Source organism: Hyla sarda, chromosome 1 (assembly GCF_029499605.1).
Source record: "Hyla sarda isolate aHylSar1 chromosome 1, aHylSar1.hap1, whole genome shotgun sequence".
Lineage (NCBI taxonomy): Eukaryota > Metazoa > Chordata > Amphibia > Anura > Hylidae > Hyla > Hyla sarda.
The window spans coordinates 144,876,466-144,901,909 of NC_079189.1; the positions used below are offsets into that span (position 1 = coordinate 144,876,466).

The 25,444-nt window shown below is 41.6% G+C and overlaps 1 protein-coding gene across 2 annotated transcripts in view; it reads left to right on the forward strand.

Annotated features, from left to right (window-relative positions):
- The window catches only part of LRBA (LPS responsive beige-like anchor protein), a 713,883-nt gene that overhangs the window by 120,544 nt on the left and 567,895 nt on the right, over positions 1-25,444 (forward strand). For both annotated transcript variants that reach the window (XM_056562819.1, XM_056562820.1), the window contains exons 23-29: positions 4,369-4,544; positions 5,008-5,161; positions 6,265-6,445; positions 9,306-9,433; positions 12,169-12,276; positions 21,137-21,317; positions 23,489-23,888. In XM_056562819.1, the coding sequence (XP_056418794.1) occupies positions 4,369-4,544; positions 5,008-5,161; positions 6,265-6,445; positions 9,306-9,433; positions 12,169-12,276; positions 21,137-21,317; positions 23,489-23,888 (1,328 nt within the window). The remainder of the gene's footprint in view (positions 1-4,368; positions 4,545-5,007; positions 5,162-6,264; positions 6,446-9,305; positions 9,434-12,168; positions 12,277-21,136; positions 21,318-23,488; positions 23,889-25,444) is intronic.

The following is a 25,444-nucleotide window of genomic DNA, read 5'->3' on the forward strand; positions in this document are numbered from 1 at the left end:
TGCAAAGCCAAAAAGCATGCTGTGAGTTGTAGTTTTGCAACAGCTGGAGTTCCAACTACAACTCCCAGCATGCCGTTTAGTAGTCTGTGCATGTTGGGGGTTGTAGTTATGCAACAGCTGGAGGCAAATTTTTTCTATGAAAAAGTGTGCACTCAGCTGTTGCGTAACTAAAAACTCCCAGCATGCACAGACTACCAAAGGGCATGCTGGTAGTTGTAGCAGTGTGCCTCCAGCTGTTGCAAAACTACAACTCTCAGCATGCCCTTTGACTGTCAGTGCATGCTGATTTTTGCAGATTTGCAACAGCTGGAGACACATTGGTTGTGAAACTGAATTTGTTACCTAACTCAGTGTTTCGCAACCAGTGCGCCTTAAGCTGTTGGAAAAATACAACTCCCAGCATGCACTGAGAGACTGTACATGCTGGGAGTTGTAGTTTTGCAACAGCTGGAGGTTTGCCCCCCATGTGAATGTACAGAACAGAGCCTCCAGCTGTTGAAAAACAACAACTCCCAAAATTGCCGGATAGCCATGCTGAGAGTTTTGCAACAGCTGGAGACACCCTGTTTGGGAAACACTGCCGTGGGGTATTTTTGTGGCGGTTTCAAATCCCCAATTTAGGCCTCAAATGCGCATGGCGCTCTCTCGCTTTGGAGCCCTGTCGTATTTCAAGGAAACGGTTTAGGGCCACATATAAGGTATCTCCGTACTCGGGAGGAATTGTGTTACAAATTTTGGGGGGCTTTTTCTCCTTTTACCCCTTATGAAAAGGTAAAGTTGGGGTCTACACCAGCATGTTAGTGTAAAAATGTTTTAATTTTTACACTAACATGTTGGTGATGCCCCATACTTTTTAATTTTCACAAGAGGTAAAAGGAAAAAAAAAAGTCCCCCAAAATTTGTAACACAATTTCTCCTGAATACGGAAATACCCCATATGTGGGTGTATAATGCTCTGCGGACGCACAACAAGGCTCAGGAGTGAGAGCGCACCATGTACATTTGAGGTCTACTCAGTAGAGATGGGGTTACACATTTTGGGTGGCATTTTCTCCTATAACCCCTTGCAAAAATGTTAAATTTGGGGGAAATCCAGCATTTTAGTGAAAAAAAAATTCATTTACACATCTGACTTTAACGAAACGTCGTCAAACACCTGTGGGGTGTAAAGGCTCACTGGGCCCCTTGTTACATTCCTTAAGGGGTGTAGTTTCCCAAATAGTATGCCATGTTTTATTTAATTTTTTTTTTTTTTTTTTTTTTTGCGGTTCTGGCACCATAGGGGCTTCCTAAATGTGACATGCCCTCCAAAAACCATTTCAGAAAAACTCTCTCCAAAATCCCATTGTCGCTCCTTCCCTTCTGAGCCTTGTAGTGCACCCACAGAGCACTTGACATCCACCTATGAAGTATTTCCTTTCTCGAGAGAAATTTGGTTACAAATTTTGGGGGGCTTTTTCTCCTTTTACCCCTTGTAAAACTTCAAAAACTGGGTCTGCAAGAACATGAGTGTAAAAAATGAAGATTTTGAATTTTCTCCTTCATTTTGCTGCTATTCCTATGAAACACCTAAAGGGTTAACACACTTTCTGAATGTCATTTTGAATACTTTGTGGGGGGGGGGGGGGGGTTGCAGTTTTTTATAATGGGGTCTTTTATGGGGTATTTCTAATATGTTGACCCCTCAAATCCACTTCAAAACTGAACTGAACAAAATTCTGATTTTGAAAATGTTGTGAAAAATTGGAAAATTGCTGCTGAACTTTGAAGCCCTCTGAGGTCTTCCGAAAGTAAAAACTTGTCAACTTTATGATGAAAATATAAAGTAGACATATTGTATATGTGAATCAATATAGAATTTATTTGCAATATCAATTTTCCTTACAAGCAGAGTTTTTAAGTAAAAAAAATGCTAAATTATCTAAATTTTTATGCAATGTGGGGATTTTTCACCAAGAAAGGATGCAAGGAACGATGAAAATTTACCATTGTGTCAAAGTTGAATATATCACGAAAAAACTATCTCTGAATCAGAATAATCTGTAAAAGCATCCCAGAGTTATTAATGCATAAAGTGACAGTGCTCAGAATTGCAAAAAAGGGCTGCGTCATTAAGGTGAAAAAGGGCTTAAGGGGTTAAGAGGTTACTGTCATTAGTTGTAAAATCTCCAAAAATTCTCCAGCTGGTGTAGTAATTAGCCCTTAAAAGATAAAATATGCATATTATTGTGCATTATGTTTGAAACACTTTATTTTTTTTTCTCATTAGGGCTGCTTACTCTCATTGCAGTTTTGCTTAGGTTGGGGATGTTCCTTGTTTTGCCGGGGGTGGTTCCTTAACATCGCCACAACGTTCTTATTTTGCTCCTTCTCTTGTCACTTGGCCAGCACTTGAGCGTACTATGCCCACAGTGTAGGGTGCAAGTCCACAAGAAATCCATTAATTTTTATTCCCATAGTGAAACACATAAGTGTGCATATAAATAATTCATTGATATAGTACCTTGTACTGGTGATCATTGTGTCTGGAAATCACTGTCATCCTCTGTAAATGCTGCAGGTGTTTGGCCCGTCTCCCTTTCACATGGTTTAGCGGCCAATGCTGAGTTCAGTGAGGTAGGTATCGAGCATAGAAGGGATATAGCACCACCTCCCTAATCAGCAAATCAGTATTTTTGTTACTTATTTTATTTTTCAAACAGTAATGTTTTTAGCCTGTGATTTGAGTTTAACAGTCACAAGTATGACAGGTCAAGGAGTCAATGGCTCTTCGCTCTTATTAAATACTCTTCATGATCGCCGCATTTAATTGTAAGTGTTTACAGGTAATGCATCACAGTATAGAAATGGTGCTCCTGCTCTGAAAACAATGCAGGATCACCATTCCCATGCATTCCTACAGGACTCGAACCCTGGGCTATATTCTGCTGTAAGTGCTGTGTTTCTTTGGCTGCCATACTAACTAGTAAAAAGGAAGTGTTTTGGATAGAACAAGTGACATTATACACCAGATCTAGACTTTATTTTAAATTCTTGTCTATTAATAAAGAAAAAAAAAATTGACATGTCAAACATTTATATTGGATATGTCTCGGCATTCTTTTTTTCTTGACTGGCATCTATCTATGTCCTTTTATTCTTATAAATCTAGAGGGCCATCCAGAGAAACTGGATGGAGATTGTTGCGAGCCAGAGGGTGAAATGCATAACCGTTTACTATTCCCTGCTTGTTCTCTTCGTTGTTGGGGTCTCAGCGCTAAGACCCCAACATATCAAACAAACATTTGAGTCTGTGTTACACATCAAAAAAAAATTTAATGACAGGGACACTTTAAGCTTGATGTAGATAAAACTCCACCAACTCTTGCTATTTCACTCTCCCTCACATTTACATACTTAAAGGGGTACTCCGCTCCTGGCATCTTATCCCCTATCCAAAGGATAGGGGATAAGATGTTAGATCGCCGTGATCCCGCTGTTGGGGACCCCTGGGATCCCCGCTGCGGCACCCCGCCATCATTACCGCACAGAGCGAGTTCGCTCTGTGCATAATGACGGGCGATACAGGGGCCGGAGCAGCGTGACGTCATGGCTCCGCCCCTCATGACATCACGGCCCGTCACCTTAATGCTTGTACTGGCGGGGGCGGGCCGTGACGTCACGAGGGGCGGAGCCGTGACGGAACAATGCTCCGGCCCCTGTATTGCCCGTCATTACGTGCAGAGCGATCTCGCTCTGCGCAGTAATGATAGCGGGGTGCTGCAGCAGCGATCCCCGGGCTCCCCAGCAGCGGGACCGCGGCGATCTAACATCTATCCTTTGGATAGGGGATAAGATGTCTAGGGGCAGAGTACCCCTTTAAAGGAGAGATCCTGCGGTGAAAAACTTATCCCCTATACTAAGGATAGGGGTAAGTTTTAGATCGTGGTAGGTCTGACCGCTGGGGCCCCCCGCGATCTCCTGTACGGGGCCCTGACAGCCCGCGGGAAGGGGGTATGTTGACCACCCCACGAAGCGGCGGCTGACACTCCCCCTCAATACAACTCTATGGCAGAGCCGGAGCGCTGCCTATGGCAATCTCTTGCTCTGCCATAGTTGTATTGAAGGGGGCGTATCAGCCGCCGCTTCGTGCGGTGGTCAACACGCCCCCTTCCCGCGGGCTGTCGGGGCCTCGTACAGGAGATCGCGGGGGGCCCCAGCGGTCAGAACCCCCGCGTTCTGAAACTTATCCCCTATCCTTTAGGATAGGGGATAAGTTTCACCCCTGGACTACCCCTTTAGCTCTTCTTCATGAGCTAGTTTATAAAGCCGTTTTTGTCAGAAACCTTACCAAAACTTATATTTCCTTTATTTCTTTTTGTATTGAAGTCTGTGAAACCGACAGATCCACATGAAGGGGAGCGTGTAGCCTTATCAGATGGGCAGAGAAGAGACTCCAGATCTACAATGTTTCGTATTCCTGAGTTTAAGTGGTCAATGATGCATCAGCGGCTTCTAACAGATCTTCTGTTTTCAATTGAAACTGACATCCAAATGTGGCGAAGGTTAGTGCTCCCCATCACTTTACAACTTTACTGTGCTTTCAAGATCAACAATGTTTTAATGAAGTTTGAAGAAAATATATCTACATTTAATGTTCGCTGGGTTTATTCTAAATTTTGGAAAGTTAAATGTATCCTTTTTTAGCAACCACTACTCTGCTAGACTTATGTTATTTGTATTATTGTAATTTAAAAAAAATAACAATTGACTTGGAAACATATGAAAACTTTTTTCTCTGTCAGGATCTTGATCCGGAGACTCAGACTGATCACTAGAATAAGCTGGGAGTAGCGCTCACCTTTGCACTTATCTTCCAGTCTCCCTCTTCTCTGCAGAACAGGCTGAGCGCTTCTCCCCACTTATTCTAGCGAATAATTGGGGTCTTAAAATATAATATGCCATATATACTTGATGCATTTCATGCATGTAAAGGTGTTAACATGCTCTGTTTTTTCCCTGTTGTAGTCACTCTACGAAGACTATAATGGATTTTGTAAACAGCAGTGATAATGTCATTTTTGTGCACAACACAATCCACCTCATCTCTCAGATCACAGACAACATGATAATGGCTTGTGGTGGTATACTACCATTACTTTCTGCAGCGACCTCTGCCACGGTGAGCATTCACTATTTGTCAGCTTGTAAATGGACGGTTGACCAGTGGAACATCTTGAACAGTGGCTGTCTTGTAATTGTCATATAGGAATGTGACTTCATATTTTTTACAGATTTTTTTAAAATAAATATAATGGAGTTATGTATACTATGTATAAGTTATATAATAGTGTTTTGTATAAAATTAGACACTTGTGGGGTAAACACCACCCCTAACTCACACTTAGTGAAAAGCAAATTATAAGTAATATATAAAAAACTTTTTTTTTTTTTTTACCCAACTGCATTGCATGAAGCTTGAACACAGGGTGGTACATAAAGAAGAATGCATTTACCCGGCATTAACCCCACCATAATACGTAGTATACAAACCACCAATGTGGGAGTTGGTGTTGTATATAATAGTTATGTGGCAGTATTGTATTTAAGTTCTGCATCAGTCTCCTGAAGCTGTAAGAAAATGGTGCTCGGAGATTGTGGGTTGAGAAACGGACATTGTTTCTTTGGGTCTTTCCTTGGGTTGGGAAATATCTACACTCAGGGAAGGACTATATTGTGAGAAAGCACATCATACTACACCAACACTAGGCACTGTAGGGTTGGAACAATATAGGACCTAGTCCTTTCTGTTTTTATCATTGGTTATGGAGATGACACATATTCACTTTATTCATGGTTCTATTGCATACTAATAAAAGTGAAGTTTTATAGGCTCCCCTTATGCACTTAGATGCTTATTTTTCATATTACTTGTGTTTTGTGTAATTAATATTTCTGTTTAGGTTAAAGCCTAGGGTTGTAGTAAACTATGTTAAGGTTAATTCCTGGGTTGTAATCGTTCTCTTAAACAGAGTATAAAGCTGCTGCAGGGTCTCAGAGGATGCTCAGTAAATTGGAACCTGGAAACTTTTGCAGTGATATGGAGAGACTGTCAAATGGTTGGTTACCACTGCTCAGCAGGGTGTATACCTGAGCATTCTCAATGTTGAGAACTGCATGGTAGTGACAGTGTACAGTATTTTATAATTTGATGGAAATTGAACTTCTTTAAATTCTGATTCTTATAAAGTATGAGAAGTAAATTTTTTAACATTTGTATTTTAGCATGAACTAGAAAATATTGAACCAACTCAAGGTCTGTCAATAGAGGCATCTGTGACCTTCCTTCAAAGGGCGATAAGCTTAGTGGATGTTCTCATTTTTGCAAGTTCTTTGAGCTTTACAGACATTGAGGCTGAAAAGAATATGTCATCTGGAGGAGTATTACGTCAGTGTCTCAGATTAGGTGAGTAACTTATAACGTTTGCTAAGCATGTCTACAGGAAAACTTCACATATGTCATTATAGTTCTTTAATTGTACCTTCTCATCCCTTTGCAAGCCTCCTACTAGGGGAACTATGGTATACTGCTTTATTATTGAGTTTAGAGGCAACATCAGATGTCATTATCAATGGGATGCAGCTGCTCCACAATTGTGACGTTTGTTTTTCCCTCTGGCCAACTGGAGGTCCCTCCCCCTGACAATCCAGATGCAACAAAGTTTATAGACTGTCAAGAGGGCAGTCACCGCTGCTCACTCTAACAGGCCATAAACCTGAGCATTCTTCCTGTGGAGAACTGAATGATAATGTCTGACACAGTACACAGTCTAGGCCCTCAATAGCATACTCAATGCTAAAACTAACAAGTTAGAGAATGGGAAAGCCTGAGGAAAAAGCAATGTTTTATCCCCCGTCATGCCCCCTCCCATAGACTTGCATTGAGGGAGCAGGGCGGGTGTGATGTCACACGGGGGCGGGGTCATGACGTCACGATACTCAGGCCCCGTGGCCGTCATGCTGCACACTCAGAGCCTCCAGCGCTGTGGAGAGCTCGCAAAGGTGGGTGCTGAATGACAGATTGCGGGGTTCCCCAGCAGCAGGACCCCGCGATCAGACATCTTATCCCCTATCCTTTGGCTAGGGGATAAGATGTATTAGGGCCGGAGTACCCCTTTAAATCATCTTTAAAGTGCAATGGTCATGATTTTTTAGCCCCCCAGACTACTACAATGTTGTTACAGATGTCCATAATATGAGTGTAATCATACCTTTATCGCTTATTTCTTGTTTTATAACTTATAAAATACATTTATCCTGCGGTCAGGCACAGTTGGATAGGTGTGGCTTTGGGTTTGCAAAGCCCCACTGCCGCCACGCCTATCCTCTCCTTTCAGCGGTGGGATCGTTGTGTAGTAAGACAAAGTGCATCCACAACACATGTGCCCCTCCTGACGTGCGCGCGCCGCCACCCATAAATTCAGTGCCCCCCATCTTTCTCTTTTTTTAAATAAAAAAAAATCATAAACTACGTCTGAAAAATGTAATCTTAGTGAATTAAATGCCATTAAATGAAAAAAAAAAATTAGACCAATAACACTACTACAGATTATGCAGAAAACAAGGATGGTAGGATCCAGCTCAAATGCAAATAAAATTCAATTTATTTAGGACACGGACAGGAACAAGAAGGCAGTTACGCGTTTCAAGCGTCAAACGTTCTTAGTCATACTAGTCTTGTTATGACTAAGAGCGTTTGATGTTTGAAACGCGTAACTGCCTTCTTGTTCCTGTCCGTGTCCTAAATAAATTGGATTTTATTTGCATTTGAGCTGGATCCTACCATCCTTGTTTTCTCCATTGTGTGGTGTTGTCCAGCACCTGGATCCATGCTCCTTCTGTTCCGGATGGGGTGAGCTGGCTGGAGTTTTCTCCTTCCTTTCTTCCTTTACTACAGATTATGGTTTGAAAAGTTAGCCACACACACACAGAAAATGTATAGGGAACAGAATATGGTGCAGTACAATAAAGAAATAATAATTAAAAAGTAGTGAAACATAACAAAAGCTTTGGGGTAAATTTATTATAAGTAGAAAAAAGGAAGCACAATACAGCTCACTGTTCCGATGGGGAAGTCTTTGTTCTCTAGCTGCAAACTCCGGGTGCACGGAAAACACACAGCTGTAGTACGACGCAGGAAATTAGGGAAGCTCCACCTCTAGGAGAAGTCCCATGAGGAAAATATACAGCACTTCCAGAGTAATAAAAATATATAAAGTCTTTCAACATTGTAGTGATAAAAAGCATGTAACAACAAGCGGTAACGGATATTAACACCGACTCGTTTCGTTAAAGGGGTACTCCGGTGAAAACCTTTTTTTCTTTTAAATCAACTGGTGCCAGAAAGTTAAACATATTTGTAAATTACTTCTATTAAACAATCTTAATCCTTCCAGTACTTCTTAGCAGCTGAATGCTACAGAGGAAATTCCTTTCTTTTTGGAACACTGATGACCTCACGAGCACAGTGCTCTCTGCTGACATCTCTGTCCATTTCAGCAACCGTGCATAGCAAATGTATGCTAAGGGGAGCATGGTGGCTCAGTGGTTAGCACTGCTGCCTTGCAGTGCTGGGGCCTTGGGTTCAAATCCCACTAAGGACAACAATAAATAAAGAGTTATTATTATGACGTCAGCAAAGAGCACTGTGCTTGTGATGTCATAAGAGAGAATTCCAAAAAGAAAAGAATTTCCTCTGTAGTATTCAGCAGCTAATAAGTACAGGAAGGATTAAGATTTTTTAATAGAAGTAATTTACAAATATGTTTAACTTTCTGCCACCAGTTGATTTAAAAGAAAAAAGGTTTTCACCGGAGTACCCCTTTAAGTCCTTTGTCAAGGTATAAATATACCGTCATACCTTGACAAAGGACATGTCAGTGTTTTTATTCCTTACTGCTTGCTGTTACATGCGTTAATGGAGACATACACTGACTGCTCTTATGCAAAAAGCTATACATGTGAGATTTATTTATGCCCAAAACTGGTGTATTAAAGTTGGTAAGTTGAAGTCAATAGTAGAGATTTATCAAAACCAGCGCAGAGAGAAAGTTGACCAGTTGCTCATAGCAACCTATCAGATCACTTCTTTCATTCTTAACAAGGCCTCTGAAAAGTAATAGAAGTCATCTGATTTCTTGCTATGGGCAACTGGTCAACTTTCCCTCTGCACAAGTTTTGATAAATCTCCCCATATGTCAACTGTACATTATATTATGTGAACGTAGCCTTATCTGAGTGATACACGGGTCCTTGTTTTCTTTCAGTCTGTGCAGTTGCTGTTAGGAATTGTCTGGAGTGTCAGCAGCACTTGCAATTAAAATCCACAGGAGAAAATATGAAAAACCAAAAGGCAATTCATGGCCTGGTGGGAACAGCAAAGTCTGCCGCAAAGGTAATCCATGTGCAAAGCATGCTGTGATGCTGTGTGTCTCTCATTAATTTGCCCAAAAAGGACTGTGTGCATTCTGCAGATTCATTGATCACAGAACAGTAGTCCTAAAATCTTCTGTATAGCAGAAATGTTCTGTTCACTACTGGGCAACAGTGGAAGTATTTTTGTCTGATAACAGAATAACAGCAGTAAATTGGTAGATCAATTTTATTGTCAGGTTTTCATGCACAATCATTAGTTATTTTTTACTATCATTGGAAAATTTGCCCAGTTACACTGTAAGAGGCTACAGAAGAGAAAGACTTGTTCTCTTTCATCAGTGATTACCTTCTTGTGTAAGGGTGCGGACACAATATCCCTTTCTTTAGTTTTTTTATGCAAACAAAAATAAAGATTATCGTAAACCCTATAGCCCAGTGTATTATACACGTGAATTGCATATAAGTTTAGTGTTGAATATAAAACTTAATACAATTTCAACTGGGGCTACAGCTAACAATTATTTTTAAAATCAGTTAGTTGGTCGATTAATCGGATGAAACAGCACTAAACTTATATGCAATTGCTGTTTCATCCATTAAAATGACACACAGGTTTTTTTGGGGGTTTAACTTTAATAACTATGTACATAATAAAACAAGTAAAAAAAAATCATAAAGTTAATGAGTAACAGAACAAACAAACAAACTTCAAACAATGTAGACATCTACAAAAAGTCAAAAGCAGAGCTTACATGGCCTTGAAGCACTACGGTGATGCACAAGCATTATGCAGGTAAAAATCTCGGTCTGTCATACCTACTCATATATTTTATATATGAACTAGCTCAGTACCCGGTGTTGCCCGGTTTTTCCTTCCTAATCCTTGTTGGGGAGGAAAATAAACAAAGGAGGAAGCTTTTGACTTATCTCGTCCTCATATATTGTTCCCATATCCCGACCTCCTATCCCGACCTCCGATCCCGACATATGACTCTGTTCATACAAAATTGGGGAGATTTATCAAAACCTGTCCAGAGGAAATGTTGCTGAGTTGCCCATAGCAACCAGTGAATTTATTTGTTAATATTTTTCTCTATTTTTACATATATTGACTTATTAGCCCCTTTTAGGATGAAGGACTTACAGGTATGCCCTTGCGTCCTGGTACTTAAGGACCAAGGGCATACCTGTACGCCCTGGTCATGTTACCGGGGTTTGAAACATGCTCACAAGCCAAGCGCGCTTCATACCTGGTGGGTCCCGGTTCCTGTTAATGCCGGGCATCGCAGATCGGGTTGATGCCTGGCATTAACCCTTTAGTTGTGGCGTCTAAAATGTGGGGTTAACAGTGCCAGTTAGCTCAGGACAGTTGATTGAGAGATCAGCGGTGAAATCACAGGTCCTGATCAGTTGAGTGGAGAGCGGAAGGGCCCTTACCTGCCTCCTCACTGTCCGATCGGTGCTCTGAGGCTCTGGCCAGCAATGGCAGGCTAAAGCAGCAGAGCACCAATAACACTGATTAATGCTATGCTATGCCATGGCATTGAACAGTGTATGCAATCTTCAGTGGTACCGCCGCATGCGTAAATTTCCGAACTATTAAAATTATAAAGTTAGTTAATCCACACAGTCGATGGCGTACATGTAAGAAATAAAGTCACTTCTTATATACCGTAAAAAAAATTTATAAAAAAAGCCATCAAAAAGTCCCATCAAAATAAAAATAGTAACCATGAAAACTACAAATGATGGTGCAAAAAATGAGCCTTCATTTAGCTCTGTATGTGGGGGGAAAAAAATGTAAGTGTATATAAGATGACAATTTTAAACATACTAATTTTGGTGCACGTAGTTATAATTTTTTTTAAAGTAGGAAAATAAAATAAAACCTACATAAACTGGGTTTCCTTGTAACTGTATAGACCTACAGTATAAAGATAAGGTGTAATTTTTACTAAAAACTATACTGCCTAGAAATGGAAGCCCCTAAAAGTTACAAAATTGTGTTTTGTTTTTTTTTTATTTCTTTTTATTTCACCCCACAAATATTTTTGTTTGGTTTTGCCGTACATTTTTTAAAATGAATTTATTGATGTCATTACAAAATACAATAGGTTATGCAAAAAACAAGCCCTTTTATAGGCCTGTAGGTCCAAAATTGAAAGTGTAATGATTATTTAGAAGGGGAGAAGGGCTTGTCCTTGAGTCCTTGAGGGGTTAAAGTGCATAAAAATATGAATTACAAAAAAAGGAAGGATACATTGGTGGGGACAATGGGAAGAAAATTCGGCAAAATTAGATCCAATAGCATTATGTATTAGTGAGATCTCGAGCTATTTAAGGGACTTATTTCTATACAGGTGAGTGGAGAAAAACAGGAGAAGTGAGCTAGTAACTAGGTATGCCAGAATGCAATTCAGACCTGGTAAATGTATCTGCTTATTGGTCACATGATCACTTTAGTGCTGACTTACAGAAAGGGAAGAGACCAGAGCTGTAGATATGGGAGGAAAGAATCTAAAATGTGAAAATGTACAGAAGATTGATGCCTGCAAGGAATTGTGTAAAATTATTAGTTTATTTTTTTACCAGTTACATTGTAATTTAATACAGGATAGAGTAATAAAATAATTCCATGGTATGTTGCTAGTTTTGTGTGTTTTTTTCTAGTATTCCAGTACAGTTTACAGTGGTTTTACATTCACCTGGCAGTGTTTCAAGGCAGAATATGTTATTTTACTTTCTTGTCTTCAGAGTCCATTGGACATTACAACTGGAATAATTTCTCCTATCAGAGACATTGACAGACTTCTGCAAGACATGGATATAAACCGCTTAAGAGCAGTGGTCTTCAGAGATGTGGTGAGTGGAAGATCAATGTTTTAGCATTGCATTAACTGTGAATGTATTGTTTGATTACTCCGAACACAGAGGTGAGATGGCGTTGTATATGGGTTTCTGGAAGATGGTGTGCTGAAGCAATATTTCAGTTTCACATTTGGCAGCACAGTAAACTTGGTGCATAGGTTATGCCTCTGTAATGTACCATAAGAAATGGATGCACATTTCCTTTGAAACACCCTAGTTGTGCAGTTATTACAGAGCACTGAGCATAGCTTGCTTGAGTAGGTTGGAGAGTATGGTACAGCCATTTGTACACTTAAATTGAATTATACTGGATAAATATCAAGTTGACACACCACTATCAATTGTATGCCAAATAGGATATTAGATAACAACCTATGGCATCATGCGTTGTACCTGACCAATGGAGGAAATATGCATTGTACAGAAATGTTATGTGGCATTTAAAAAGGTACTCCACTGGAAAACATTTTTTTTTAAATCAACTGGTGCCAGAAAGTTCAACAGATTTGTAAATTACTTCTGTTAAAAAAATCTTAATCCTTCCAGTACTTATCAGCTGCTGTATGATCCACAGGAAGTTCTTTTCTTTTTGAATTTCCTTTCTGCCTGACCACAGTGCTCTCTGCTGACACCTCTGTCCATATTAGGAACTGTCCAGAGAAGGAGCAAATCCCCATAAAAAACTTATCCTGCTCTGGATAGAGGTGTCAGCAGAGAGCACTATGGTCAGGCAGAAAGGAAATTCAAAAAGAAAAGAACTTCCTGTGGATCATACAGGAGCTGATAAGTACTGGAAGGATAAATATTTTTTAATAGAAGTAATTTACAAATCTGATTAACTTTCTGGCACCAGTTGATTTAAAATAAATAAATAAATAAATAAATGTTTTCCAGTGGAGTACCCCTTTAACCCGTACAGGACCTAGGGCGTATGGATACGCTTTCTGTACCTGGGTCTTAAGGACCCAGGGCGTACCTGTATGCCCGTGGGAAGTTCGGTCCCCGCCGGGCGGGGACCGGACTGGGCTGACTGCTGATATCGATCAGCAGGCACCCCGTGTAAATGCCCAGGGGGGTCATCAGACCCCCCCCATGTCGGCGATCGGCGCAAATCGCAAGTTAATTCACACTTGCGATTTGCGCCGATTCCGGGTCATACGGGTCTATGGTGACCCGGTGACCCGGAATATAAGGGGGATCGCGGTTGTCTAAGACACCCAGGATCCCCCTGTAGCGATAGGAGTGAGGTGGCAGGGGTGCCACCCCTCCTATCTCTGCTATTGGTGGTCTAGACGCGACCACCAATAGCAGATCAGGGGCGGGGGGGTTACTTTCGTTTTCCCCGTTCTGCCCACCCACAATAGGCGGGGCAGAACGGGGAAACGACGGGGACTGAACGCCGAAGATCCACTTACACGTCGGTGGAAGCTGCGGGACGGGATAGGCGGCGGTGATTGGCGCGGGCGGCGATGTCGTGCAGCAGAAGAGGACGGCTCCTTGGATCCGACGGAAGTCAGTAAGTTGCCTAACAACATCTAGAGGGCTACAGTCTGAGACTGTAGCCCTCCAGATGTTGCAAAACTACAACTCCCAACATGCCCAGACAGCTGCTGGGCATGCTGGGATTAGCAGTTTTGCAACAGCTGGAGGTCTACAGTTTAGAGACCACTGCACAGTGATCTCTATACTGTAGCACTCTAAATCTTGCAAAACTACAACTCCTAGCATGCCCACACAGCAGTTTGCTGTCTGTGCATGCTGGTATTTGTAGTTATGCAACATCTGGAGGTCCACAGTTTGGAGATCACAGTGCAGTGGTCTCTATCTGTAGCCCTCCAGATGTTGCAAAACTGCAAATCCCAGCATGCCGAAATAGCTGTCTCGGCATGCTGGGAAAAATAGTTGCGTACCTTTAGCTGTTGCATAACTAGATCTCCCAGCATGCCCTTCGGCGATCAGTACATGCTGGGAGTTGTAGTTCCGCAACAGCTATAGGCACACTGGTTGGAAAATACTGAGTTAGGTAACAGAACCTAACTGAAGGTTTTCCAACCAGTGTGCCTCCAGCTGTTGCAAAACTACAACTACCAGCATGCACGGTCTGTCAGTACATGCTGGGAGTTGTAGTTTTGAAACAGCTGGAGGTTTGCCCCCCCCATGTGAACGTACATGGTACATTCACACGGCCAGGTTTACAGTAAGTTTCCTGCTTCAAGTATGAGCTGCTGCAAATTTTTTGCCGCATCGCCAATTTCTAGCGGGAAGCTCACTGTAAACCTGCGCCCGTGTGAACGTACCCTAAAAACACTACACTACACTAACACCTAATAAAGGGTAAAACACTACATCTACACCCCCTTACATTGTCCCCCCCCCCCCCCCCCCCCCCAATAAAAATGAAAAATGTACTGTACAGCAGTGTTTCCAAAACGGAGCCTCCAGCTGTTGCAAAAAACAACTCCCAGCATTTCCAGACAGCCACTGACTGTCCAGACATGCTGGGAGTTTAGCAACAGCTGGAGATTTTGGAATCGCTGGCGTAGAGTACCCCTATGTCCACCCCTATGCAATCCCTAATTCAGTCCTCAAATGCGCATGGCGCTCTCTCATTTCAGAGCCCTGTCGTATTTCAAGGAAACAGTTTAGGGCCACATATGGGGTATCTCTGTACTCGGGAGAAATTGCGTTACAAATTTTGGGGGGCTTTTTCTCCTTTTACCCCTTATGAAAAGGAAAAGTTGGGGGCTACACCAGCCTGTCAGTGTAAAAAAAATTAAAAATTTTACACTAACATGCTGATGTTGTCCTTAAAGGAGTACTCCGGTGCACACTTATTTCATTTTATCCCGTCCGGGCTGCAAAATAAAAGAAAACACACTTTATCTTACCTGCCAACGAGCCCCCGGAGCTCCGGTACAGGTGTTCGGTCCCCGGGCTGTATTCTTCTTACTTCCTGTTAGCCCGGCACGTCACACGGAGCTTCAGCCTATCACTGGCCGAGGCGGGACATCGCTGCGGCCGGTGATAGCCTGGCATGTCACACGGAGCTTCAGCCTAACAGGAAGTAAGAAGAATACAGCCTGGGGACCGAACACCTGTACTGGAGCTCCGGGGGCTCGTTGGCAGGTAAGATAAAGTGTGTTTTCTTTTATTTTATAGCCCGGACGGGATAAAATGAAAAAAGTGTGCACCGGACTACTCCTTTAACTTTTTATTTTCACAAGTGTTAAAAGGAAAAAAAGACCCCCAAAATTTGTAACGCAATTTCTTCTGAGTACGGAAATACCCCATATGTGGGCGTAAAATGCTCTTCGGGCGCATAACAAGGCTCAGGAGTGAGAACGCACTATGTACATTTGAAGCCTAAAGTGGTGATTTGCACAGGGGTGGCTGATTTTACAGCGGTTCTGCCATAAATGCAAAAAAAGAAATACCCACATTTGACCCCATTTTGGAAACTGCACCCCTCACGGAATTTAACAAGGGGTATAGTGAGCCTTAACACCCCACAGGTGTTTGACGAATTTTCATTAAAGTTGGATGGAAAAAAAAAATGTCACTAAAATGCTGGTGTTACCCAAAACTTCATTTTCACAAGGAAAAATAGGAAAAAAAGCCCCCCAAAATTTGTAACCCCATTTTTTCTGAGTAAGAAAATACCCCATATTTGGATGTAAAGTGCTTTGCTGGCGCACTACAATGCTCAGAAGAGAAGGAGCACCATTGTGATTTTTAAGATAAAATTTGTCCGGAATTGAAGGCCATGTGTGTTTACAAAGCCCCCATAGAGCCAGAACAATGGACCCCCCCCCCCCCAACATATGACCCCATTTTGGAAACTACACCCCTCACGTAATGTAATAAGGGGTACAGTGAGCATTTACGCCCCACAGGTGTCTGACAGATTTTTGGAACAGTGGTCCGTGAAAATGAAAAATGTAATTTTTCATTTGTACAGCCCACTGTTCCAAAGATCTGTCAAACGCCAGTGGGGTGTAAATACTCACTGCACCCCTTATTAAATTCTGTGAGGGCTGTAGTTTCCAAAATGGTGTCACGTGGTGGTGGGGGGGGGGGGGGGTCCACTGTTCTGGCACCATGGGGGGGCTCTGTAAACGCACATGGCCCCCGACTTCTATTCCAACCAAATTCTGTCTTCAAAAGCTCAATGGTGCTCCTTCTCTTCTGAGCATTGTAGTGCGCCAGCAGAGCACTTGACATCCACACATTGGGTATTTCCATACTCAGAAGAAATGGGGTTACAAATTTTGGGGGTAACTTTCTCCTATTACCCCTTGTAAAAATATAAAATGTGGGGGAAAACCAGCATTTTTGTGAAAACATTTTTTTTTTTATTTACACATCCGACTTTAACAAAAAGTTGTGAAGGTGTTAAGGCTCACTGGACCAATTGTTACGTGCCTTGAGGGGTGTAGTTTCCAAAATAGTATGCCATGTGTTTTTTGTTTTTTTTCTGTTCTGGCACCATAGGGGCTTCCTAAATGCGACATGCCCCCCAAAAACCATTTCAGAAAAACTCACTCTCCAAAATCCCATTGTCGCTCCTTCCCTTCTCTGCCCTCTACTGCGCCCGCCGCACACTTGACATACACTTATGAGGTATTTCCTTACTCGAGAGAAATTGGGTTATACATTTTAGGAATATTTATCTACTTTTTACCCCTTGTAAAAATTCAAAAACTGGGTCTACAAGAACATGCCAGTGTAAAAAATGAAGATTTTGAATTTTCTCCTTCAATTTGCTGCTATTCCTGTGAAACACCTAAAGGGTTAACAAACCTTTTGAATGTCATTTTGAGTACTTTGGGGGGTGCAGTTTTTATAATGGGGTCATTTGTGGGGCATTTCTAATATGAAAGCCCTTCAAAACAGAACTGGTCCCTGAAAATTTTTGATTTTGAAAATTTTGTGAAAAATTGGAAAATTGCTGCTGAACTTTGAAGCCCTCTGATCTTTTCCAAAAGTAAAAACATGTCAATGTAATGATGCAATCATAAAGTAGACATGTTGTATATGTGAATCAATATATAATTTGTTTGGAATATTCATTTTCCTTATAAGCAGAGAGCTTCAAAGTTAAAAAAAAATCTAATTTTTGAATTTTTCACCAAGAAACGATGCAAGTATCGACAAAATTTTACCACTAACATAAAGTAGAATATGTCACGAAAAAACTATCTCTGAATCAGAATGAAAGGTAAAAGCATCCCAGTGTTATTAATGCTTAAAGTGACAGTGGTCAGGTGTGCAAAAAATGGCCGGGTCCTACAGTGAAAATTGGCTGGGTCCTTAAGGGGTTAATGTTATCAAACAGCAATATACTTGGAAATGCAGTATACTAAACCAGTGAATTGTTGCAGCTCTGTTGAATGAGCCTGTAAAAATTACATTTTAAATGAACTGTCATAGCTTTTGGAAGGTATTAGATCCACCTAGTATATGAAGCCTTTTAACCCCTTCCCGACCTATGACATACCTGTACGTCATGGGTGGCAAGGTGTTCCCGACCCATGACATACAGGTACGTCATGAACATTACTGCCGCTACTCGCGGCACCCCGCAGCGCCCGGAAAGATGGTGGCTATCACTGATAGCCAGCCATCTTACCGTGCGACCACGGGGGGTTTCATCCCCCACCCCACCCAGCGATCGCTGCTATCAGCTGGTCAAATCTGACTAGCTGATAGCAGCGTTTCGCTATGAAAATACTTAGCAGCGCGGTGTGTGAGTCCCGATCACGGGGATCGGGACACACACCGCTCTGCTAAGTGTCCCTGACCCGTCCCCCGACATCACTTACCCGTCCGAGCGGTGTCCCAAGCAGTCCCGGCGTCCTCCCGGCGGTCCAGGTTGCGCTGCGTCCCGGGGTGAGTTTGCAGCAGCAGTGCGGCATCTTCATTTGCAGCAGTGAGATCGCCGTAAAGCAATCTCACTGCTGCCTCTGAGAGTTTCAAAACTGCAACTCCCAGCATGCCCAGACAGCCTTTGGCTTTCTGGGCATGCTGGGAGTTGTAGTTTTGCAACATCTGGAGGTCCACAGTTTGGAGACCACTGTATAATGGTCTCCAATCTGTGCTCTTCCAGATGTTGCAAAACTACAAATCTCAGCATGCTCAGTCTGTCCAGGCATGCTGGGAGTTGTAGTTCTCTAACATCTGGAAGAGCACAGATTGGAGACCATTATACAGTGGTCTCCAAACTGTGGACCTCCAGATGTTGCAAAACTACAACTCCCAGCATGCCCAGACTGCCCAAGCATGCTGGAAGTTGTAGTTCGGCAACATCTGATCCTTCAGATATTGCCGAACTACAACTTCCAGCATGCCTGGGCAGTCTGGGCATGCTGGGAGTTGTAGTTTTGCAACAACTGGAGGCACCCTAGTTGGGAAACAGTGTCCGTTTCCTACCTCAGTGCCTCCAGCTGTTGCAATTGTTGAAAAACTATAACTCCCAGCATGCACTGACAGACCATGCATGCTGGGAGTTGTAGTTTTGCAACAGCTGGAGGCACACTCGTTTGGAAACACTAAGTTTGGTTGCAAAACACTTGAAAATTTATTACTTAACTTAGTGTTTCCAAACCAGCGTTCCTCCAGCTGTTGCAAAACTACAACTCCCAGCATGCACGGACAGCCAAAGGGCATGCTCGGAGTTTGCAACAGCTGGATGTTTGCCCCCCCCCCCCAATGTGAATGTACAGGGTACACTCACATGGGCGGAGGTTTACAGTGAGTGCTGCAAGTTTGAGATGGCGCAAATTTTGCGCTGCAGCTCAAACTTCCAGCGGCAAACTTGCTGTGAACCTCTTCCCATGTGACTGTACCCTAAAAACACTACACTACACTAACCTAAAATAAAAAGTAAAAAACATTACATATACACATACCCCTACACAGCCCCCCTCCCCCCAAAAAATGAAAAACGTCTGATACGCTACTGTTTCCAAAACGGAGCCTCCAGCTGTTGCAAAATAATAACTCCCAGTATTGCCGGACAGCCATTGACTGTCCAGGCATGCTGGGAGTTTTGCAACAGCTGGAGGCACCCTGTTTGGGAATCATTGGCATAGAATACCCCTATGCAAATCCCTAATTCAGGCCTCAAATGCGCATGGCGCTCTCTCACTTTGGAGCCCTGTCGTATTTCAGGGCAACAGTTTTGGGACACATATGGGGTATCGCCGTACTCAGGAGAAATTGCCTTACAAATTTTGGGGGGCTTTTTCTTCTTTAACCCCTTATGAAAATGTGAAGTTGGGGTCTACACCAGCATGTTAGTGTAAAAAAATAATTTTTTTTCACTGACATGCTGGTGTTGCCCTATACTTTTCATTTTCACAAGAGGTAAAAGGGAAAAAAGACCCCCAAAATTTGTAACGCAATTTCTCCCGACTACGGAGATACCCCATATGTGGGCGCAAAGTGCTCTGGGGGCGCACAACAAGGCCCAGAAGGGAGAGTGCGCCATGTACATTTGAGGCGATTTGCGTTTGTCAGAACTGCTGTAACAATCAGCCACCCCTGTGCAAAACAATAAATATCCATATGTGACCCCATTTTGGAAACTACACCCCTCACGGAATGTAATAAGGGGTGCAGTGAGCATTTACACCCCACTGGTGTATGACAGATTTTTGGAACAGTGGTCTGTGAAAATGAAAAATAAAATTTTTGATTTGCACAGTCCACTGTTTCAAATATCTGTCAAACGCCAGTGGGGTGTAAATGCTCACTGCACCCCTTATTAAATTCCATGAGGGGTATAGTTTCCAAAATGGGGTCACATGTGGGGGGGGGGTCCACTGTTCTGGCACCATAGGGGCTTCCTAAATGGGACATGCCCCCCCAAAAACCCTTTCAGAAAAACTCACTCTCCAAAATCCCATTGTCGCTCCTTCCCTTCTGAGCCCTCTACTGCACCCGCCGAACACTTTACATACGCATATGAGGTATTTCCTTACTCGAGAGAAATTGGGTTACATATTTTAGGGTGATTTCTCTCCTTTTACCCCTTAATTCAAAAATTGGGTCTACAAGAAAATGCGAGTGTAAAAAATGAAGATTTAGAATTTTCTCCTTCACTTTGCTGCTATTCCTGTGAAACACCTAAAGGGTTAAAACACTTACTGAATGTCATTTTGAATACTTTGGGGGGTGCAGTTTTTATAATGGGGTCATTTATGGGGTATTTCTAATATGAAGACCCTTAAAATCCACTTCCAACCTGAACTGGGCCCTGAAAAATTACGATTATGAAAATCTTGAGAAAAATTGGAAAATTGCTGCGGAACTTTGAAGCCCTCTGATGTCTTCCAAAAGTAAAAACTTGTCAATTTTTTTATGCAAACACAAAGTAGACATATTGTATATGTTAATCAATATGTAATTTATTGGGAATATCCATATTCCTTTCAAGCAGAGACTGTCAAAGTTAGAAAAATGCTATATTTTCAAAATTTTTATGAAATTTTTAGATTTTTTACCAAGAAAGGATACAAATATCAGTGAAATTTTACCAATAACATAAAGTAGAATATGTCACGAAAAAACATTCTCTGAATCAGAATGATAAGTAAAAGCATTCCAAAGTTATTAATGTTTAAAGAGACAGTGGTCAGATTTTCAAAAAATGCCCAGGTCATGAAGGTGAAAATGGGCTGGCTCATGAAGGGGTTAAAGCATTTCTTGGTGGGGGAAGCATCCCTGTAAGGAGGTAGTAAAATCATAAGGTGATGCTGATGCTTTTTTTTTTTTGTGAAGATCCAGCTGGTATAGAGAGATGTTAGTGAGTCATTTAATGGATAAAAAAAATGTCTTTGTTTTCTATAACTAGGAGGACAGCAAACAGGCTCAGTTTTTAGCTCTGGCTGTAGTTTACTTCATCTCTGTTCTCATGGTATCGAAGTATCGAGACATCTTGGAGCCTCAAAATGAAAGGAAGCAGCCTCAAGTCAGCAGCCCATCCAGACAAGTGAATAACAGCAATGGAGATGTTGGAACATCAGGCTCACAAGGTAGGCTTCTATCAGACAAAAATGTTGGTATGGTGTTAAGAAGTCTTACTTTTGCGTTTTATGTAAGTAATTCAGTGATTGAATGTCTTCTTTGGTACATCCATTTGCTTACATTATTGTATTGGACACATGGTGAAATCAGAAATATGACTGGTTTCTATGTGAAAAATGTCAGCAATCTTAATATAAAAATAGTGCTGCAGGCTGTGCTGTTCTTGCCCTTGAAAATCATGGAACTCCTGACTGGATGCAAATAAATTAGTGGGAACAGAGACTAACTAAGAACTAAGCTGCTATCGAAATTATGTTAAAGGAAATCTGTCATTGGAATCACCCGCACTAAACCTGTTACACAGGCTTGTAGTGCGGGTGATCCTGATTAAAACGCTTCTTACCTGGTTAAAAATGGTTCAGCGGTTCTTCAGATATCTATATTTTTAGTTTTCTGTTATTCCCTGGCTTGGGACTCAGTGGGAGGTGTTATCATCTGGGACTCGGCTACACGTCATTCTAGCTGGGCGGAGCAGCCGCCCGGCTCATGAATATTCATGACCTTATCCTCATGGGCGGTCCTCCCCACCAGACCTAGAAAAAGGAGTTAGACTACGAGGATAAGTTCATGAATATTCATGAGCCGGGCGAGCTCCCCCATATAGCATTGACGTGTAGCAGAGTCCCAGATGATAACACCTCCCAAGCCAGGGAATAACAGAAAACTAAAAATATAGATATTTGAAGAACCGCTGAACCATTTTTAACCAGGTAAGAAGCGTTTTAATCAGGATCACCCACACTACAAGCCTGTGTAATAGGTTTAGTGCAGGTGATAATGATGACAGATTTCCTTTAAATCTCTGTTTGTCTAAATGGAGCCTACATAGTCTTTCACCTATTGAAAGCTGTTGTGTAAATGACTAGAAACACTTCATGCAATATCTTTTTAATTGATAAAAAAAACAATAAAATGTTATGTAACTTATTTAACTTTTTAAAGTAACATTATAAAAAGGTTAGAGTAATGACCAAGATCACAGAAAAAAAGGCCATACAAGGGCAGGTTAGACACCTATTCCCACCATGATGTAGACCAGCGGCAATGCTATATGGGGGAGGTCGCACAGGTGCAAAATACTGATGAACAACCACTCACATATTTACTATTCATCAGGGGAGTAGCTGCTTAGTATTAATTGCAGATAAGGCATACAAAGGGTGCCAGTTACATGATAGCATGTAGTGCACAATGCTGGCATACAACCTATTACATACTATTTGATCAGGCAGGCTGCCCTGCATCTTATATGTTCACCCCACAAAGCACTGGCTCCCCACATTATGAAAAAATATATACAAGAAATTGATAAACATGATGCATTAGAAGAATGACCATCTAATTTTCTTTTATTGCATACCGAATAACAATGTAAAGTGTAACACATACAGTGGTTATAGAAAGTCACGCAATAACCTGGTTTTGGGTCTGGTGAAAAACCGCATATGGGGCAAAAATGCATACGGCAGGGATACGGGAGCTCCCAGTTCTAGCTCCCCCCAGCCGTATGCGGTCCATATGGCTGAAAACATGATGTGAACCCAGCCTTAGAAAAATTAAGATTATGAGGAAATTCACCATTTTAGCAGGACAGCAATCAAAAGCAAACATCCAAATGTTTGGATAATGTTTTGGAATAGCCCAGACCTTAATCCAAGTGAACATCTGTGGGGTGATATTAAGAGGGCTCTGCCCAAGAAGTGTCCTCACAGTTGGACAGATTTCGAGCGCTTTTGCAAGGAAGAGTGGGTAAATATTGCCACGTCAATATGTGCCATGCTAATAAACTCCTACCCAAAAAGACAGATTGCTGCAAGGAATCAAAAGTTGCTTCTACAAAGTATTAGTTTAAAGGGTGTGCAGACAAGGTTATAGTGTTTTTATTTATTTTTTCTTTCCCCCCTAAAAGATTTCAGTTTGTTTTGCATTCGAATTGTTCACTTTAAATGTCAAAATGAAGGTGAATCTGACAATAAAGGTAGTTCTAACATGATTTATCTTTTTCTTTAACATCACAAGAAGCTGACATTTTAAAAGGGCGTTTAACCTTTTTCTGTCCATTGTAGGTTTCTATTATGATTCTGTCTAGTTTACATTGTTTCAAAATCTTTGCTCCTAGATGGCACATCTGTAGAACAAGCTAGCCCAAATGATTTGGACAGTACCACATCTGTAAGAAGAAGAGACTCTGGTATTGGGGAGGAAACTGTTTTGCCACCTAACAGTAATACGGAATCAGATCCTTCCAAGTTGGACCCTGTGAGTTCAGGTCCCGATGCTATAAGTGAAGTACTACATACACTATCATCAGAAGTCAAAAAATCTCAGGAAAGTGGAACTGATGGTGTGAAAGAGCAACCAACTGCTAAAAATGTGAATGTAAAAGATATTCTTCGAAGCCTTGTCAGTATGCCAGCTGAAGAATCCCAAATAGATCCTGCTTTACTACCGCCTGCATTTCTTGGAGCTCTTGGGGATCCTGTTGCTGAACATGCAGTACAATTTCGATCATTTGACAGGTAAATTCATCATTAGGAATCAGCTAGCATTTACTTTATTTGGGACATAGAAGAGGGTGACATCAAGAAAAAATTTTTATAGACTTCTGATGGGATTTTTATTTGGTGTCCTTGTCATCTAACAAAACATTTGAGTTGGGATCTCAGTATATTGGCCCCCACTGATCATTAGAATGAAAGGTTAAATGCATGCTGGTGTGCACCCCTCTACCCAGCTCACTGTGATGTCTGACTAGTTGCATTAGATTGCTCCATACACTTATAAACAATGTAGTACAACTTTCACTGAGCCACCGAGTGAAGTGCCCAGCCACTCCCTTCATGTCATAAGTTTTGTTAAATGACAGGGATACTTTAAACTTGCCTGTTTATTTTTAATGAGCATCCTAAATTAATAGTTAAAGGGGTTATGCAGGATTAGAAAACCATAGTAGATTTCTTCCAGAAACAGCACCCTTCCTGTCCTCAGTTTGTTTGTGGAATTGCGGCTGTGTTCTATTTAAGCGAATGGAGCAGATTTGTAATACCAGACATACAACCTGAGGACATGTGTGGCACTGTTGTTAGAAGAAAGAAGCTTTATTTTTTATAGTCCTGGACAACCCCTTTATCCCTGTAAGGATCTATGATCATTTTATGATGCTTTCCCTTTAGTCTACTTTTAGGTTGTCTTCACACTACCGATATCTAAACTAGCATTGCTGATTGGCAGCCATATTCGTTTAAAGTAACTATAGATCTCTTCTCCAATTGTGGAGTTTTTTTTGAAGGAATAAAACTCCTACGAATGTTGAGAAGCCACTGGTTTCTGTCACCAGTTTTCCCATGTAGCACTTCTTTAGAACTTGCCGAGCTGAACTTGCTCTGTTTCTTATTTAATATTTGGTGTAGTGGCGGCACAGGCCTCAGCCACTTTACATTCTAAATGCAAAGACACTTCGTCTGCAAGATCTTCTCATATATCCTTTTACCAGTGGGGTGTCCCTGGGAATTTCAAAGCATCTCTCTGATCCTGCGTTTATCTCAGGAATGCTTTGTCAGAAATCAAAACTCTCCTCATATCTTAAGGATTATCATCTATCGAGCTATAGCTGGAAAGTATACAGTAACAGCAAGACAAGTTTAGCTTCCCTTAAATACAGCCAGGAGAGGGGCTGCTGCATGCAAGGTGTGCATTAGTTCCCAGGCTAGTGATGTCCCCGCTATCCTCTTCCCATCCATCCTGGCGATTAGTGGGTGCCAGAAATTTATAGTGATAAAGTTCAAGGTCCTGCCTGGTTTCCTACCTCAAGTTTCTTTCTAAAGAAAATAGAAATGACTAAATTACCAATGTGCCTTTTTATTTACTCATTTATACAGCACTAAAACAATTCCCTGCGAAACGATAATAGAACCTCTTAAAGCCTTTGAATGGCTCCAGATGAAGAAGTAACCCCCCCCCCCCCCCAAATATGTATACATTGTCTTCTGCAGGTCTGAAACACGCAAGAAAAGAATAGCAGAAACATATATAAAATGTTACACTTAAGCAAGACTTTCTTGATATAGACAGTTAA